Raw genomic sequence first — 17,470 nt, forward strand, 5'->3', positions numbered from 1 at the left:
ACCAAGAGATTATGATCTCTTGGTGCTACTAACACCATAATTCACGAACGAATATGTGAAAACTTTTCAAATGCACATGCTACTGACGCCAAAAACGTGTTGCACCTCCCCAATCTCAATTTTTCCCGACATAATCTCGGACGCATGAAATAGATGTGTGAAAAGTTTTCAAATGAACGTGCCACTGACGCCAAAAACGTGTTGCATCTCCCCAAACTCAATTTTCCTGACATAATCTCGAACGCATGAAATAGATGCGTGAAAAGTTTTCCAATGAACGTGCTACGCTTGGCACAAACAAGTCGTACCTCTTACCTCTAGTTGACATTTCTTTTTTTTTATGTTTTATCCTATCCTTCCTAAATTTAGCATTGTCTTCAATCATACAATCTTCTTATTTTTTAAATCTTTAACTTACTTAGAACACGCTACCAAGAGATTATGATCTCTTGGTGCTACTAACGCCACAATTCATGAACAAACATGTGAAGTATTTTCCAATGCACATGCTACTGACGCCAACAACGTATTGCGCCTCCCCAAACTCAATTTTCCTTGGACGCATGAAATAGGTGCGTGAGAAGTTTTCAAATCAACGTGCTACTCTTGGCACAAACGTATCGTACCTCTAACCTCTAGTTATTTTCTTGTTTTATTCTAACGTTTTATCCATCTTAGGTGAGCATTTTCTTCAGTTATGCAACCTCTTATATCTTATCCCATCAAACTACTTATCAAATCGCATCCTCAATAACTGTCAGAACTGGCTCAGAAATCTTTCCTTTGAATTTCTTGTCTCTTTCTACACATTTTTTCCTCTCACAGCTTTAAAATGAATAGGATTTGCAAGTTTACGACCACTAATTGCTGCGTTTAGGCTTTTAACTTAGTTCCAGAGTCAAAAGTTTGAAAATTGTAAAACAGTTATATGCTGAAGCACCTGAAGTAAACTATTCAGAATTTGAATCGGTTATAAGTCTTTTTGATTTTTGTTTAAATCTCCATGATTGGTCCTTACGACAGACAAGTGTAGGTGACTCGCTCATGCAAGCGACCTCGATCGGGACAATCTATATTGGAAAATAAACTTAGTCCCGTTTTTGATAAGTTCTTGAGAGAAATTCTAGGTGAAATATGATCTTGATAACTCCAGAAAAAAAGTGAATAAATAAAAAAAAGGAAACGACATAGGAACGTTTGCGATGTGGAGGTCACGTTTGCCAACTAAGCGAAACCGGAAAAATGCAGTTAAAAGCTTAGATGTCTAGTCGTATTTGGTACAGAGAACGGAATTATACCAACTAATTCTTAATCTATCGGCACGTGTGATCATGCCTCAATTGCCGTTTTGACAAGTTATTGTAAAAAAACTTTAGGTGTTATGTTTTTTATAAGTCCAGCAGGAAAAAAGAAAAAGAAAAAAGAAAGAAAGAAAGAAAGAAACGACATAGGAACATCTGCGAGATCACGTTTGCCAACTAAGCGAAACCGGAAAGTGTAGTTAAAAGCTTAGATGTCTAGTCCGTGATTTGCTACAATGAGCGGAATTATGCCTATTTATTCTTAATCTTCAGCACGTTTGGTCATGCTGCAATCGCTATTGTCTCACTAATAAGGGGGGTCGCACGTTTGCGACCTGAGCAGCAAGCAACCGGAATGACTTAAAGGAAATTAGAGAATTCACGACGATCCGATGAGGCTATAAATCTGTTGAAAGCTGAGTTCGACTATTTTTACTCGCATCTACCTCTCTCTGTGGAAGAATTAACTCATCAGGGATCGAAAGAAGAAGTCCAAGCGATATGTCTGTATCTATGCATCTCGGACGCATGAAATAGGTGCGTGAAAAGTTTTCAATGAACGTGCTACTCTTGGCACAAACGTGTCGCGCCTCTAACCCCTAGTTGACATTTTCTTTTTTTACGTGTTATCCTTATTAAATTGGACATTATCTTCAATCATACAATCTTCTTATTTTTTATATCTTTAACTTACTTATTATGCATTACCAAGAGATTATGATCTCTTGGTGCTACTAACACCATAATTCACGAACGAATATGTGAAAACTTTTCAAATGCACATGCTACTGACGCCAAAAACGTGTTGCACCTCCCCAATCTCAATTTTTCCCGACATAATCTCGGACGCATGAAATAGATGTGTGAAAAGTTTTCAAATGAACGTGCCACTGACGCCAAAAACGTGTTGCATCTCCCCAAACTCAATTTTCCTGACATAATCTCGAACGCATGAAATAGATGCGTGAAAAGTTTTCCAATGAACGTGCTACTCTTGGCACAAACAAGTCGTACCTCTTACCTCTAGTTGACATTTCTTTTTTTTTATGTTTTATCCTATCCTTCCTAAATTTAGCATTGTCTTCAATCATACAATCTTCTTATTTTTTAAATCTTTAACTTACTTAGAACACGCTACCAAGAGATTATGATCTCTTGGTGCTACTAACGCCACAATTCATGAACAAACATGTGAAGTATTTTCCAATGCACATGCTACTGACGCCAACAACGTATTGCGCCTCCCCAAACTCAATTTTCCTTGGACGCATGAAATAGGTGCGTGAGAAGTTTTCAAATCAACGTGCTACTCTTGGCACAAACGTATCGTACCTCTAACCTCTAGTTATTTTCTTGTTTTATTCTAACGTTTTATCCATCTTAGGTGAGCATTTTCTTCAGTTATGCAACCTCTTATATCTTATCCCATCAAACTACTTATCAAATCGCATCCTTAATAACTGTCAGAACTGGCTCAGAAATCTTTCCTTTGAATTTCTTGTCTCTTTCTACACATTTTTTCCTCTCACAGCTTTAAAATGAATAGGATTTGCAAGTTTACGACCACTAATTGCTGCGTTTAGGCTTTTAACTTAGTTCCAGAGTCAAAAGTTTGAAAATTGTAAAACAGTTATATGCTGAAGCACCTGAAGTAAACTATTCAGAATTTGAATCGGTTATAAGTCTTTTTGATTTTTGTTTAAATCTCCATGATTGGTCCTTACGACAGACAAGTGTAGGTGACTCGCTCATGCAAGCGACCTCGATCGGGACAATCTATATTGGAAAATAAACTTAGTCCCGTTTTTGATAAGTTCTTGAGAGAAATTCTAGGTGAAATATGATCTTGATAACTCCAGAAAAAAAAGTGAATAAATAAAAAAAAGGAGACGACATAGGAACGTTTGCGATGTGGAGGTCACGTTTGCCAACTAAGCGAAACCGGAAAAATGCAGTTAAAAGCTTAGATGTCTAGTCGTATTTGGTACAGAGAACGGAATTATACCAACTAATTCTTAATCTATCGGCACGTGTGATCATGCCTCAATTGCCGTTTTGACAAGTTATTGTAAAAAACTTTAGGTGTTATGTTTTTTGTAAGTCCAGCAGGAAAAAAGAAAAAGAAAAAAGAAAGAAAGAAAGAAAGAAAGAAAGAAAGAAAGAAAGAAAGAAAGAAAGAAAGAAAGAAAGAAAGAAACGACATAGGAACATCTGCGAGATCACGTTTGCCAACTAAGCGAAACCGGAAAATGTAGTTAAAAGCTTAGATGTCTAGTCCGTGATTTGCTACAATGAGCGGAATTATGCCTATTTATTCTTAATCTTCAGCACGTTTGGTCATGCTGCAATCGCTATTGTCTCACTAATAAGGGGGGTCGCACGTTTGCGACCTGAGCAGCAAGCAACCGGAATGACTTAAAGGAAATTAGAGAATTCACGACGATCCGATGAGGCTATAAATCTGTCGAAAGCTGAGTTCGACTATTTTTACTCGCATCTACCTCTCTCTGTGGAAGAATTAACTCATCAGGGATCGAAAGAAGACGTCCAAGCGATATGTCTGTATCTATGCATTTGGTTTTTTGTCTGAATTTCTTGATGATCGTTCAGTTCCAGTTTTTCTCAACCGTCGCTGTGGGCCCACAGGGACCGTCGGTAAGTAAATTTTTATTTTCCTTTGAATCCTTCTTCAAGTGCCTTCTTCATATTACTCTTAGCATGCAATTGACGTTACTTGAGACCCCAAAACATCGATGATCTATACAACAAAAATTGACGACACTGATCTTACAATATGCGCCTCTTCACGTGAGGTGCAAGATACAGATCAGTGCAAGATACAGATCAATGGCGCTGATGCACTCAATGCAAAATACAGATAATTTTTTCGTAAAATGGAGAAGAGGGAAGAAACGAGGATGACTAGGAATGGGACAGAGAGCCCAATTTTCCAAGATAAACGAAAATCGTGACAGAGGTTTTTCAATCGACTTACTTGTCCGTCTTCTTACCGGAAATTACACTGACTGACATTTATTTACACTGACATGTATTGCTGCATCTCCAGGGCGGGACACAAACCTATCCAAAGGTAACTAACAAGATTCCGTTTACGTAGTCACGACAGCCAATCAGAAAGGAGGTTAACATCACCATCATTCAATGAGCACTCAAAGCGATAACAGGCATGCGCAAACTAGTTGAAGCGTGGGAAAACGCGAGTGACTGAATTGTGACTACAGTCGAAGCTCTCGTAAGCGGATGCCCTCGGAACGGGTAAAAATGTCCGTAACTGGAGCTGGCCGCTTACGAGAATGGTTCTCGTAAGCGGCCACTAGAGGTGTAGGGGGATAGATGGCCTCTTAAAGGGGGCTCGCCCAGCTAACAATAAATATTGGTATACAAAAAAAATAGTGCATATGCTTCGAAATGTAACCGGACGTGGATGACGACAAAACAAACATTGAAATATGGTATTGTAATTACTGTAAAATCATTGTGACGAACGGCAATGTAAAATAGTTGATTGATAAAAATAAGATACTGTACGGAGGTTGTTGATTTTCTCTCAGATGTCCGCTTACGAGAGCTTAAACACAAGGAAAAAGTTCAAGTCGTAATCCCTGAAAGTGTCCGCGGCCGCTTACGGGAATGTCCGCTTACGAAAATGTAAAAATACAGAGTTTGTATGGGAGTTAAAACGGGGTTTCAAACAAGGCGGCCGTAAGTAGAGCTGTCTGCTTACGAGAGTGTCCGTTGAGAGAACTTCGACTGTAGTTTTTTTTTTTACATCTTATTGGTTGAAAAGGGGAAAATCCCAGATTACTTTTGCTGCTCAACATTGAAATTTGTTCTAATCAAAGCAAAACACAATAACCCTGCTCATGGTAAAAAAATACAGACAATCGATCTTCGGTCGAGGTAGCACGCTAGCAACTCTCATGCAAAAAGGGCTAAAACTTAACTGAGATGTTTTCCTATAAATTTCTATGGTGTGATGACTTTCATTGCTTGTTTTTGTTCCTCGGCCTCAAATTCAGAAAAAGTGTCCAACAAACTATTGTCTCATTTTAGGGTAATTCGCATTGTTGCGGATGTTCTCCTGGTACCCCAGGATACCCAGGGAATCCAGGAAACCCAGGGATACCAGGCCAGCACGGCGCTCCAGGGCGACAGGGAGCGAAAGGAGCACCTGGTCTGCCCGGCAGTTCAGCGGTGTCAAACTGGAAACAATGCGCATGGAAGAACGTAAACAGCGACCTCGACAACGGCAAAATATCTGTAAGTTTTCTTTTTATATTTGTTTGTATTCCGGCTTCATGCGCTATTGGAAACTCTGTAATATTGCACTGCGTAATCATTCAGTGAAGAATACCAGCGGTTTGACTGTTGAATGTGATACTTGGTTTTCAACTGAAAGTAACTCTATGTTGTGAGGGAAACTACTAAATATTTACTCTTCATCGTGACCAAGATAAAAACAAACAAACAAACAAACAAATCTTTAATGAACAATATATAAGATGTACCTTCCGTGTCTTTTCTCTACAATTTTTTAGGAGTGCTCAATTACAAAGAAAAAGGAAAACACACATCTTAAAGTTTACTACCAGGGAAATATGCGGGTTATAACCGCTCGAACCTGCCGCCGCTGGTTCTTCACCTTTAACGGCGTAGAATGCTCCATGCCAATTGATACAGCGGTTTACTCTGGAGGCGCGTGGAACATAATTCGCGCGGCTACCATTGTGGGCTACTGCTCAGGGGTTCCAAAGGGCAACGTATTAGTAGGGTTAAACGTGGGTGCCTGCGCTGGATCCAAACAAGGGAACGCCTACACTGGTTGGAACTCCGTGAGTAGGATCATCGTGGAAGAAGTGGAGACGCCCTACTGAGGACTATTAGAATCCTTATGAACGTCCTAATTCAAAAGCTCTCAGTAGTATTTTACATTACCAGGGATCAAATTAACGAGTAAGGGAGAAATAAACGCAGCAGATTAAAGACTAAAAGTAGAACATTGTGAGTAAGTCTTAAAAAAAAAAAAAAAAAAAAATGCAACGGTAATCTCATTCCCAGATCTCCAACTTAGGAAGTACTTAAGAAGAGAACTGGGTGTACTGGTCAAATTTTCTACCGAGCGTATTACACTGCCCACTGGTCGCCCTCTCCTTCAGAAAGCAAAGAACTGGATAGAGACGAATGCTCAGTTATGAGTCTGACGACATTTTAACACCACAGGCGCACTCTTTTTTTTTAATTTCCCTCCCACCCAACTTGGCCACTGCTTTTTCTTGGGATCAAACAACGTTCTAACATCAAGTAACGGCATACCTACTGACACAAGCACGTTACTTCCTTAATACTGGAACATGACACTTAAACTTCCTGCCGGCGTCCTATAAGACCAAGTTAACGTTAAGAAGCTCGCGATAGTTTATTCAACCGGCCATGTTTGATTTGGAGTTAGGGCATTGCCCCACTCCCTCCCCTCTCCTTCTTTTTGACCGTTTCTCACCCCCTCGGTACAAACTTCTTCCTCTTCTCGGCCTTCCGCTGCTATAAAAATTAAAGATGGCAGCCATAACTTTCGCCGAGATAATATAGTGCACTCGCCCTGCTCGAGGTACACTCTCATTGAAGTCTCTCAATTGTGAGTTATACGGGGACAGCCATTCTCTTTTCTTTAATAGTTATTTCCTTTGTGAACTCTCACGAATCCAAATTCACCTCAGACTAGACAAAGAATTAGCATGAAAGACGCGATTAAGAGGAGAGCTAGGAGGGTAAGACAATTCACCAAGCTGTTTTGGCGCTTGTTTTCATTAACAATTTTTATTACCCACTCAACGACACTTTCATTTACAAATGTTTACTATTCCCTTTGAGGGAAAACATCATAATATGGATGATAGAAAATAATTTGTAGAAAGCGGGCTAAGTAAAATAGAAAGGTACACAGAAATGGATAGGGTAGTTTTGTTGTTTTCTTGAGTTGGATTTTTATGTTTACAGTTAACAATTTGAGTAAATCGAAAAGGCGCGCACTGTCTCCCTACTGCATTGTCAGCTTTCAACTCCTTCCCGTTCTCCGGTTGGTTTGTGTTCAGTCCATAGCACACAAAACCTCTTCGTAATAATCCCTAAACTTGGGAGGCAGAAGTTCAAAGTCTTCGCTCACATACATCCCAGTTTTTGTCACACATTTACTATCCTCAGCTAAATCAAAACCATAAAAGACACGAAATTAGTTGAGAGCTTGTATTAAAAAAAGAGTCGTTGAAAGCCGGGCTGATAAGAGATGTTCGACGCATGTGCAAAGTTTTGAAGGGAAATTACAAAACATCACGGTAGAAAAACAACAGGAGCTGTCTGTGGCGTAACACATTTGGCGGGAAAACAACGGAAGCTATCTTTCCCGTAGCACATTTTGGCGGGAAAACAACGGGAGTCATCTTTCGTGTAGCACATTTTGGCGGGAAAATAACGGGAGCCATCTTTCGTGTAACAGATTTTGCTGGAAAACAACTGGAGCTATCGTCCGTGTAGCATATTTTTGGCGGGAAAGCAACAGGAAAGTTTCAAATTACTAACAGCTAAAAATGTAAGTAATGAATGTTACACATTTAAGGTAAGGGGTTTTAGGAATTTCGGACAGGGTAGTTAAATCATGACTGGAAATTACCCTGAGCAGTAGAACATCATAATGGGAAGACTTAAAAAAAATAATAATAATAAAAAAAAGGGAAAATGAAACATTACATGTGCATGAGTATGCCACAACTGACAAGGCCTTCGGGTGTAAGCAGCTGATTATTGCGATTAAAAAAACTCGTAGTAAAGACAGTGCCCTTCTTACTTTTATTTTTCCTCCATAAACTTTCTGATGCGAAGATCACTTCAATTTCTCGTTTATGCCGGTTCAGCATCTGCGTCTAAAAAAAAAAAAACACACACACACACACACACAAATCGCACAGGAGAAAATTCAGACCTTGTGAAGTTGATTTTCAGCAAAAACTTCAAGAATATCAACGGAATAGTACATGCATAAAACGTATAGTGGCTATTATAGGCATTCGTAGAACGTGGCCTTACCTTAAGCCCGTTGAACTTGTTGAAAATCTTGTCCAACTCAGGTTTGATGGGTATATTCGGCTCCTTTTCTGCACTAAGCTGTAAGTAATTAATCAAGCTTATCTATTTGTTTTTCCTTTTTCGTTAAAAAAGACGTCTATACATGGCCCGACGAAAACGAAGTTGTGCGGTTTGATTGCGTGGATTATGACAAATACCTTTATTCCAGGAGCTTGCATCTGTGATGAAATCACCGCACATGCACTGTATGGGATTTGATGTCCAGCTGATTTACGAGCAACATTTCCATACAGCCGCACCAACTCTTGCTCTAAAGTCATGCGCAGCTTGACCTAGTAGACAGAAGAACCAAAACATGTACTCTTATTCACTCCAGCTAAATTCAAATGTGCCGATCGGTGCAAAGGGCCAAGGCAAGCAAAGATGACGAGGAGTTTGTACGTTGTCAGTCATCGGATTGGTCAGTTTTGTGTCAGTGACCAGGCAACAGCATTAACTTTGTAGACCTACAATCGGTGACAAAATTGTTGACAAATTGATCTTTTCAACCCCTTATTACTTCAATTTATTCTCTTTTGCCTTCGTTAATCAGTGATAAAATCGTTCACACATTGACCTTTTCAAACCCTTATTACTTCAATTTATTCTCTTTTGCCCTCGTAAAGTTAACCCATTCACCCCCTCCCCCAAAACAATGTTGTATTGTGATTCCATGAACTTTTAGCCAACATTGAATTGGGGAGGGGCACTGTTAATGATTTATAGTGGGGTAGAAACAAGAATGTTATTCTTCCCATAAACAGAACTCTTCTGACATGTGTAATCCAATTTTGACACTGATTGTAATAATGTAAAACTGGAAGAGAGAAAATCTTTGAAGTCAAGTTACCTTTTCCGTGTCATGTTGAGACAATAGCCTTGTCAAATGGTTTCCCCATGTTGAATCAGCCATGATCTGCTGAACAAAGTAAAAAATGGAATGATGATGATGATAATGCTTATGTAATAATAGCAATAATAACAATAATGATGATAATAATAATAATAATAACAATCAAACACAACGAATATATGAAATTCATATAATTATCTGAACTGCGGTTATAGAAACGTATTTTTTCACGATCCTCGCAGTAAAGAGCACTATTTAAGCAATACTGAAAATCAGACCTGATAAAATTCAGGCCTGTACAGAATTTGAACCACTGACCTCTGCGATACTAGAGCAGCACTCTACCAATTGAGAAAATCTTGAAGTCAGTTGGCTTGTTAGCTCAATTGGTAGAGCGCTGCACTAGTATCACAGAGGTCAGTGATTCAAATCCTGTACATGCCTAAATTTTTTCAGGTCTGATTTTCACTATTGCTTAAATAGTGCTCTTTACTGTGAGGATCGTGCACATAAATGTATACGTTTTTAATAACAACAATAACATAGAACAGAGAAGAAGAATAGTAATTCTGATGAACAATCAAATTCTGAGCAGTGTGAATGAAAATATGCATGTTAATTGATGTTGTTTGTAATGTAGCTTTACAGGAGAGACAGATGTTGTTAGAATTCCTCAGAGTGACATAGTATAGGTTTGAGTGTTCAGCAGGGAAAATGATAGCTTTAGGACCTTTATGAATGATGGGGATCATTTGTCCTGATCTAGCATTCAATCCAGTCTGGTCCTTCTTGCTTTGTGCAGTTGACACCAAGATAAGTTCTATTTTATATACAACAAAGTCATTTGGGCAGACTGAAATTAACAAATGGTAAACACCACAGCGTACACTATTGAGTTATGGATGCACGCGGGAGGTTGCTAAGCATGAAAGAAGTGTAAGAGTCGCTCGAGGCGATAGCCGAGAGCGACTCTAGCTTCTTGAGTGCTTAGCAAACCTCCCAAGTGCATCCATAAATCAATAGTGTACACTGTGGTGTTTACCATTTGTTTTTATAACATAACATTGATACATTGTAGCTAAAGAGTTCCCTTTTATTTAACAAATCTTACGTGACCAGAAAAAACAAGCGCGCACGGAAAAATAGTCTTTACATTTGCTCACGTCAGCAGCGTACACCCATGGGCAAAAGGGGGACGCTAAATTGACCAATCAGAGTGTGCGCTTTACTTTGGTTATGTTATAAAGATGTTTAGGAAAATGTGGCCTACCCTATCTGATAAAGATTTTGATTCACTGTTGTTGCTGTTTATGAGGAAATCCTCATAACCTGGGATACGTAATGGTAAGGTGGATATGCTGTAACGGTATTTAGGTAGGTCTGACCTCCAGGAAGAATTTTGAATGTGACTTGTACACTCCTCTTTGATATGACTGCAGTGGCTATTGGTTACATCAGAAGATTTTGATGACTTCTTCTTTCTGATAGACCTTGTACCTTTTTCTGTTATGGCACCATCCTTCTTTCTGTCACCTTTTGTCTTAATTTTTGTGAAATTGGCATTTGGTTGCTGATCAACAATGTTGCCTTCAGTTTCTTCAGTGCATAATTCTTGATGTGGTAAAGTTTTCCCATGTTCTTTAGGCTCAGTTGTTTTGGAAAGGGAAGGATCCATTGATGGTTTTTCTTTGTGATGACAATCATTATTACCAAGCTCTGAGGCAGGATCTACAGAGGCAGGTTTTGGTGGCGAGTCCACATCAGAAAATCCATTTAACAAATCCTTGCTGTTCAAAGATGTATATGTTTTTGATTCATCTTTATCATTTGTCTTTAATTCTCTTTCATCAAATGATGCTTTGACATCTAACTTTTGGCTGGTTTTTAGGTACGATGAGATCTCAATCATTGCCTTGTCAAGACACTCATTTAATTTCTCTGGTACAACAGCGTCCTCCTGAAATTGTGATGTCCCAGGCAGACCAAGATTCTTGGTAGTCAACTGTTTCATATTCATAAGGCCAGGATCACCAGCAATGGGTGGCTCTGACTCTTCAGGACAAACCTCTTCTTTCACATCTAAATGAGGACTAAGAGTTGCAAGATCAGAAGACTGACTTATTTCGTCGGCACCTACACCTTGCACATTTTCATTGCCTTGTGGCTCTTTTGCAACAACAGTGTGGCAAAGAGGCCTCTGAAAAGGCCAACCTGCATAATCACTTCTACCTGGAAAATTTTCATTCCTTCCTGCACCTTCTTTTGGCGACAATCTCCTAAAAACTGCCTCTCTTTCTTTGCTTATTTCTCTTTCATTGATGCAATGGTAAGTATTTCCAGGAAATTCATAAAATGCTGGAAATTGCTGAGAATATAAATTTTGTTTATTGCTACAGTTTTCTCCATTGACTCCAAAAGTGTTGTGTGGAGTTATATGTAAGTCCATTTCCATATCTTTAGGATTCTGAACTGAAACACTTTGGGATGACAGCACTTTAAAGCCTTGTGTTTCCATCTCATCAACTAATGTGTCCTCACCATTGTTTCTTTGAATGAAAGGGGTACTCAATCCATTGATTTTGATTTCAGATAAATTGAAGTTAGGATCCCGGTGTTGCAAATAAGCAACGTTTTCTTGGAACTCAACTGAGTATGCATTTCCTCTTCTTTCTTCTGGACTCAGCAAGTAGCGAACTTGTTCAGATCTTGCTAAGGTGAGCGCATTGTAGTTTTGAGATGTTTGGAGCTTAGGATCTGCCCCATTCTCTAAGAGATACTTAACAACCTGTAAAACAAAGCAAATTGGGGTAAACAAAAACTTCATTCTCAATCCTAAATAAACATACCATCTCAACATTTCTCCCCCAACTTACAAAAGCAACAATCAAAAGCCTATTTACATGTACTAATGCACTTTACTTGCAAAAAACCTTCTTGCATAATAATATGGATTTGTCAGTGATGGTAAGTGACAAGTAGAAGAAGTGACAAGTATAAGAAAAATAAATGAATGCCACTGTCAGATTGATGAATGAACGGCAAAGCATTTGCCCATCTCAACCCAAGGTCATTTATCAAAATCTTTTGGGATTATTGTTGCTAAAGACATTGGAAAATTCACATTGTTTACAGAGAGTGACTTTCATGTTTCCTAACTACAGAAGAAACCAAATTATGAAAAGGGGCTCTGGTAATAGCATTTTTCATTGCTAAGAATGAAAATCCACAACTGGTAGATCTGCTGCAGGCTGATTTTGGCTGTGTACCTGAGGAGATTTCTTCTGTCAGTATAGAAAACATCGATAAATGAGAATTTTGTAAATTGAAAATTATGCCCATTGTTCGATTTTGTAATGAATTGATGCCTTTTTTATTGAACCTTATCACCAAAGTACTTTACAACTTTTTTTAGCAGGTTGTGGGCCCTTCTTTTTTTCAATAATTAACTCAGTGGACTTTTTGCATCAGTAAGCCTTGTCAATAACAAAAAAGAGTTTATAAAATAAACAAAATATTACATGGTTGTTTGTAGATATAGAATTTCTCTTTTCATTTTCAACACTATATCTCACTTAGGGAACACTCAAAGAGAAAATCCATATCATTAGTGCCCATGTATTATTTTCTATTTTTCAGAGTACAAACCTCCACATGATCATTGATAACAGCATCGTGCAATGGCGTAATAGCTGTATAACCTGGACTATTCACTTCTGCACCACCCTGAACTAATTCCTGGACGATACTTAGGTTACCATAGTTGCAAGCTTCATGGAGTGGTGTCCACCCTTAAAAACAATAGTATCACTGATAAACTTTGTGCTTGTACCAAACCACAGTTCCCCTCTCTCCTGCAGTAGTTTCTTGCTCAGATATGAAAATCAAATAGCCAGTTTTCAAGTTTCCAAACAGCTTTTTTCTCTATGTAGATAGAATAGGTGAGATAGTGAATTTTTAGCTTTGAAAAAAAAAAGCATGTACCGGTAATAATTCTCTTTTTTATTACCAAGCTGAAACTAACCATCTGTATAGTTCTATCCAAAGTCAAAAGTCTTGTGTATGTAAATAAAACAAGAAAAGTGGTAAATTTGCTCTTATTCATTGAATAAAGATATCATCTTTTTGGTTACAACTTTCTCCCTATGACAACTGAGCCAAAAGTTTACCAACTCAATTCAACAGCCTGGGTGTTAAACACTCACCAGCATTATCCTTGGCATTTACCAATGCTCCAGCTTTTATCAAAGCAACAACATCCTCCAAGTCTCCTCTTATTGCTGCAACATGCAGTGCTGTTTCTCCACGCTCATTTCTCTTTCGTATCCGTGTCTCAATATGGTTTTCCTTGCTCACATCTTTCTTAGCATTTGTCTTGTTGTAAAGAATTGGTATTTTATCACTGTTGTTGTTACCAGATCCAGATTCTTGTTTTGCTTCTTTGGCTGTTACTTCAAGGAGATATTGCAACTGTTGGCGTTCTGTCAATGGAAAATTTAGTCTGGAGCTGTCTGCAGGAAATGAGCTTAGAGGAAAAGCACTTGGAGTCTTTGGAGTAGCCTGTCTTTTTGCTATTAACAAAACAGTTTAAAACAGCTAAATCAAATGTTTTTCAAACTTTACAATCCAGATCAGAGTTACATTTTTCTCTTTTCATGCTACCCCCAAAATAGTTGCCATATCTACTGGTTTTTTTTAACACTAAATAAATTGGTAAAATTATATTTATTGGGATTTAGCAGAGGCACTCCTGCAGGTTAGCTGTGCTAAATTCTAGATGCAGGAATCAAGCCAGAGTCACCAAGGTGGGAGATAAGAGCTCTTAACCATAGGTCAACTATCCTATCCTCTATCTTAACAAAGGGGGTAAGTTTCCGTAAAAACTGTGATGCTGCTTCGGTTGGGGAGTATAACAAGATAATTGGGTAATATCAAGTGAGTTGATAACGTAAATTAATTACCGTAGAGTTTCAAAGCTGATGTTTTGAGCATTAGCACTTCATCAGAGCGAATAACAAAGGGATCAAGCTCGAACATCAACTTTGAAACTCTTTATGCTGGCCAATTTACATTTTTGATATTACCCAATGATTTAGTTATCCTCTATCTTAAATGCATCAAACAAATATACAAAAAAGTTTTGATTTTTATGATTAATTATGGTGTATAGATTCTTATACTGATACATTTCACAAACTATTTTATTTCAAGATACCATATTTTCTTGAACAAGCATCTGTACTCTAATAAAGGTCCACCGTGAAGGCTACAATGTCAAAAAAGTGCCGTTCCTCGAATAAGTGCCTTCCTTTTATCTGAAATTCTAAATAAGTGCCTGGGTGCTTATTTGAGGAAAAAAGGAATAAAGTTTCTATTACAATTTTTTTTCACAAAAATTACTTGGCTAAGAAATGGTTCTCCATTAATTATTTATGTGGGCAGTAAAATAAAAACAATTAAGTACAATGCTGTACCTTTGTTCACAGGAGAACTTTGGCCACTTTGCAGGAAAAGTTTTCGTTTAGAAACTAGTTTTCCTGATTTTTTTTTGCAGGTGTTTATGGAATCCTGAGAATGGTAAGACACCAAATACTTCATTTTACTACAAATCAAGTATTACAATCAATAGGACTGCACAGAATAAACGAAACACTTGGACAGAAAATATGCAACACATCAATATTTTCCACCAGAGAGACATATTGCTTGCTAAGAGACCAGCAAAATCCTTACATTATGTTATACCAAGAGAGAATGTATAGCAACAATTATTCTAAGAAAAATAAATTAAGTCATCATTGCTGTGTACATTTCCAAAGCCATAGCATTTCCTTAATAAACCTTGCTCTTCCATACACAACTTTTTCTTGTTTCTTGGGAACTAAAAGTTTCGTTTTAATAAAAAAATATTTACCTCCCAAAGATTTGTAATGTGATAACGTGATTTTTAACGTAAAACAATGAGTGACTAATTGTACAAAAACAAACAAAAGAAAGCCTTACATGGAACCTGCTGCTGCATATAAATTTTCCAAAAATTTTATTGCCTGAGATTTTTTTCTACTTCCGAGACAAAATCCAAAGCGCTCTCCTTTGCCTACGAAATTAAGGCTTCTAAAAGACAACGAAATTATCCAATAATTTATTTTTATTATGGGAGCCCAACTAAAAGGCAAATTCATTAATACGACTTGAGGAATAATTTTACGGTCATGATCACCAAATGAGCCGGTTAAAAATTTGTCATCTTGGCACTTCGAAGTTAATATACCAAGTAAACACATATAAGCTTACTTTGAGCGGAGTGTTTGGTTCTATCTCTGAGTCAATCGCGTTCTGAGGAGTTACGTACAAAGGTTCTGATTCCGTCAAAATTGTGTTGTTGGGTGTCTTCGGAGAAGCGTTGATTCCAGCTAAACGTTTAGAGAATTGATTCCTCTGAGCGGCCATGTTGATTGCGCTGAAAGAAAATAATCAATTGGTTAAACTACGACTATTTATGAAAATGGTCATCGCGGGTAACAGCTGTGAAAAAACAAAAAAAGCATGAGATAATTTTTTTTTCTCTTTAAGTTTGAAGACATTGAACGTTGGCCCTTCCCTCAATTAATAAGCAAAACAGAGCTGTATCTTTGAATCGAAATTCTGAAACTTTGAAAATAGGATTGCTAACAAGCAAAGTAATTGTTAGTATAAAAGCGCAAGCTATCACTCGACAGCGCAGAACGAAACAAATAAGTTTACAGTACGGTAGCTGTTTCTTAAATCCAATTGATTATTTGACAATGTCTGGCAAAACACCATGAGACTTACTCTTCACTACCCGTTCGCAATCGAAAATTATGCAAGCTGTAAACAAGACGCTCTTTTGAAACTGAGCCCTTTCGCTATCAACCGAAGATGCGTTCAGACATGAATCACTCCTCGCAACGAGTAAAAAGTGTTCTCTGAAATACAATCACTACCTGATGGATTGTGTATGAATCCGTTTACCAGTTAATTTCGCGTACCCTGGCAGCTTCACAGCTGAAAATTAATGATAAGTTGATGATTGACTAAGAAACTCGCTTTCGCTTTGTTGTTCTTTGTTCCTTTCAAGATTATGATTCCCGCCAAAAGAACACATCCGGGAATGTCATTTCCTATTTCTGCTGACTTGTGCTAAGGCCGGCTCACTGTTCATCTTGAGTTGCTTTGAGGTTGAAGGACAAGCCAGGGGGCCTCTAATCATAATTGCACGAAACGAGTACTCCCAAAATCTATTTTCATCAAAATCCTGAAAGCAGATCTCTGCAAATTGCATAACAATTTCTTGATATCTCGAGAATATCTCTTATATTTGTTAAAAATCAAATAATAAAAAGATAAATAAAATCACGTTTTTTTTCTTGAGGGGAGTTGGAACAATGTGTGACAGATCATCTTTAAATTAGAACGATAAAAACAGCTGTCATAACAACATGAAGTAGCTATTTTTGATGGTTGAGCAGCTGGCATCTTCGCAGCAATGCTGACAATTCATTGAATAAGAAATTCAGTAGGAAACTGTCTTAGGGAACGATACTCACCAGGAAACTAGATAACAAATGGTAGAAACGTTTCTAAATATTTATCAATATTTTAGACAACTTGATATTTTCTAAAATTTTACAAAACTCCCAAATAAGGCCCTGTTCGCACTTCACCGAAAAATTTGGTTTAGTATTTGCAAAAAATTTGAAAATTTTGTAACAACGAATTTTCTGTCTTTGTGTGGCTTACACCAATTGTGTAGCCCCATATTATGGCATGATCTGATTTATTTATTTATTTATTTGTCCAAGAGAGTCAAGCGCTTGTCACGTGGTCTAGTGTCGACCGGCGCACTAGTCTGAGTCAGTCATTTTGGTTGCAAGTATGGTTTCGAGTATTTTTTTTTTCTGGTGATCGTATCACAAGTTAGTGCTCCTCACACAAACCAACACACCCAGACCTGGCTTGTGTTATAACTGCAGCTTGTGCAGTTTGGAGACATTCCTATCGGGAATCACATAAGATATATTTGTATGTACAGACGGTCATTATTTTCAACCCTGATGATGGAAAACAGCCGAAAACGTTTGGTTTAAACATTTTAATAATTTTTTTCCTAATCTTTTAGCCTTGCATATAGAATATCTTTTATTAAGCGAACAATATGGAC

At 37.9% G+C, this 17,470-nt stretch overlaps 2 protein-coding genes and 1 long non-coding RNA gene across 8 annotated transcripts; 2 read left to right on the forward strand and 1 right to left on the reverse strand.

The window, feature by feature from the left end:
* The first annotated feature begins 314 nt into the window (after positions 1-314).
* On the forward strand, positions 315-13,378 carry LOC148734436 (uncharacterized). Its single transcript, XR_015998756.1, has 3 exons — positions 315-1,838; positions 11,881-12,005; positions 12,928-13,378. It is a non-coding gene; the product is annotated as an uncharacterized LOC148734436 (long non-coding RNA).
* LOC111322230 (collagen triple helix repeat-containing protein 1) lies at positions 3,754-6,319 on the forward strand. 2 transcript variants are annotated; one of them, XM_088753413.1, is made up of 4 exons: positions 3,754-3,956; positions 4,369-4,392; positions 5,376-5,582; positions 5,861-6,319. In XM_088753413.1, exons 1-4 carry the CDS (start codon positions 3,858-3,860, stop codon positions 6,194-6,196), a joined length of 666 nt encoding a protein of 221 aa, XP_088609539.1. In that variant the 5' UTR covers positions 3,754-3,857; the 3' UTR covers positions 6,197-6,319. The 2 variants fall into 2 exon arrangements, with proteins under 2 accessions (XP_088609539.1, XP_022781039.1); XM_022925304.2 differs by lacking the exon at positions 4,369-4,392 and having other exon boundaries at positions 3,763-3,956.
* Positions 7,117-16,429, reverse strand: LOC111322229 (uncharacterized). 5 transcript variants are annotated; one of them, XM_022925300.2, is made up of 11 exons: positions 16,254-16,418; positions 15,583-15,748; positions 14,763-14,856; positions 13,494-13,859; positions 12,937-13,079; positions 10,562-12,076; positions 9,289-9,357; positions 8,597-8,731; positions 8,400-8,477; positions 8,161-8,236; positions 7,117-7,520 (listed from the first exon to the last, which is right to left on the reverse strand). In XM_022925300.2, the coding sequence occupies exons 2-11, from the start codon at positions 15,736-15,738 to the stop codon at positions 7,408-7,410; spliced, it is 2,745 nt and encodes a 914-aa protein (XP_022781035.2). In that variant the 5' UTR covers positions 15,739-15,748; positions 16,254-16,418; the 3' UTR covers positions 7,117-7,407. The 5 variants fall into 5 exon arrangements, with proteins under 5 accessions (XP_022781035.2, XP_022781038.2, XP_022781037.2 ...); XM_022925303.2 differs by having other exon boundaries at positions 9,289-9,354; positions 16,254-16,417; XM_022925302.2 differs by lacking the exon at positions 16,254-16,418 and adding an exon at positions 16,102-16,231.
* Positions 16,430-17,470: the final 1,041 nt, after the last annotated feature.

The sequence above is a fragment of the Stylophora pistillata genome, chromosome 3 (genome assembly GCF_964205215.1).
Source record: "Stylophora pistillata chromosome 3, jaStyPist1.2, whole genome shotgun sequence".
Lineage (NCBI taxonomy): Eukaryota > Metazoa > Cnidaria > Anthozoa > Scleractinia > Pocilloporidae > Stylophora > Stylophora pistillata.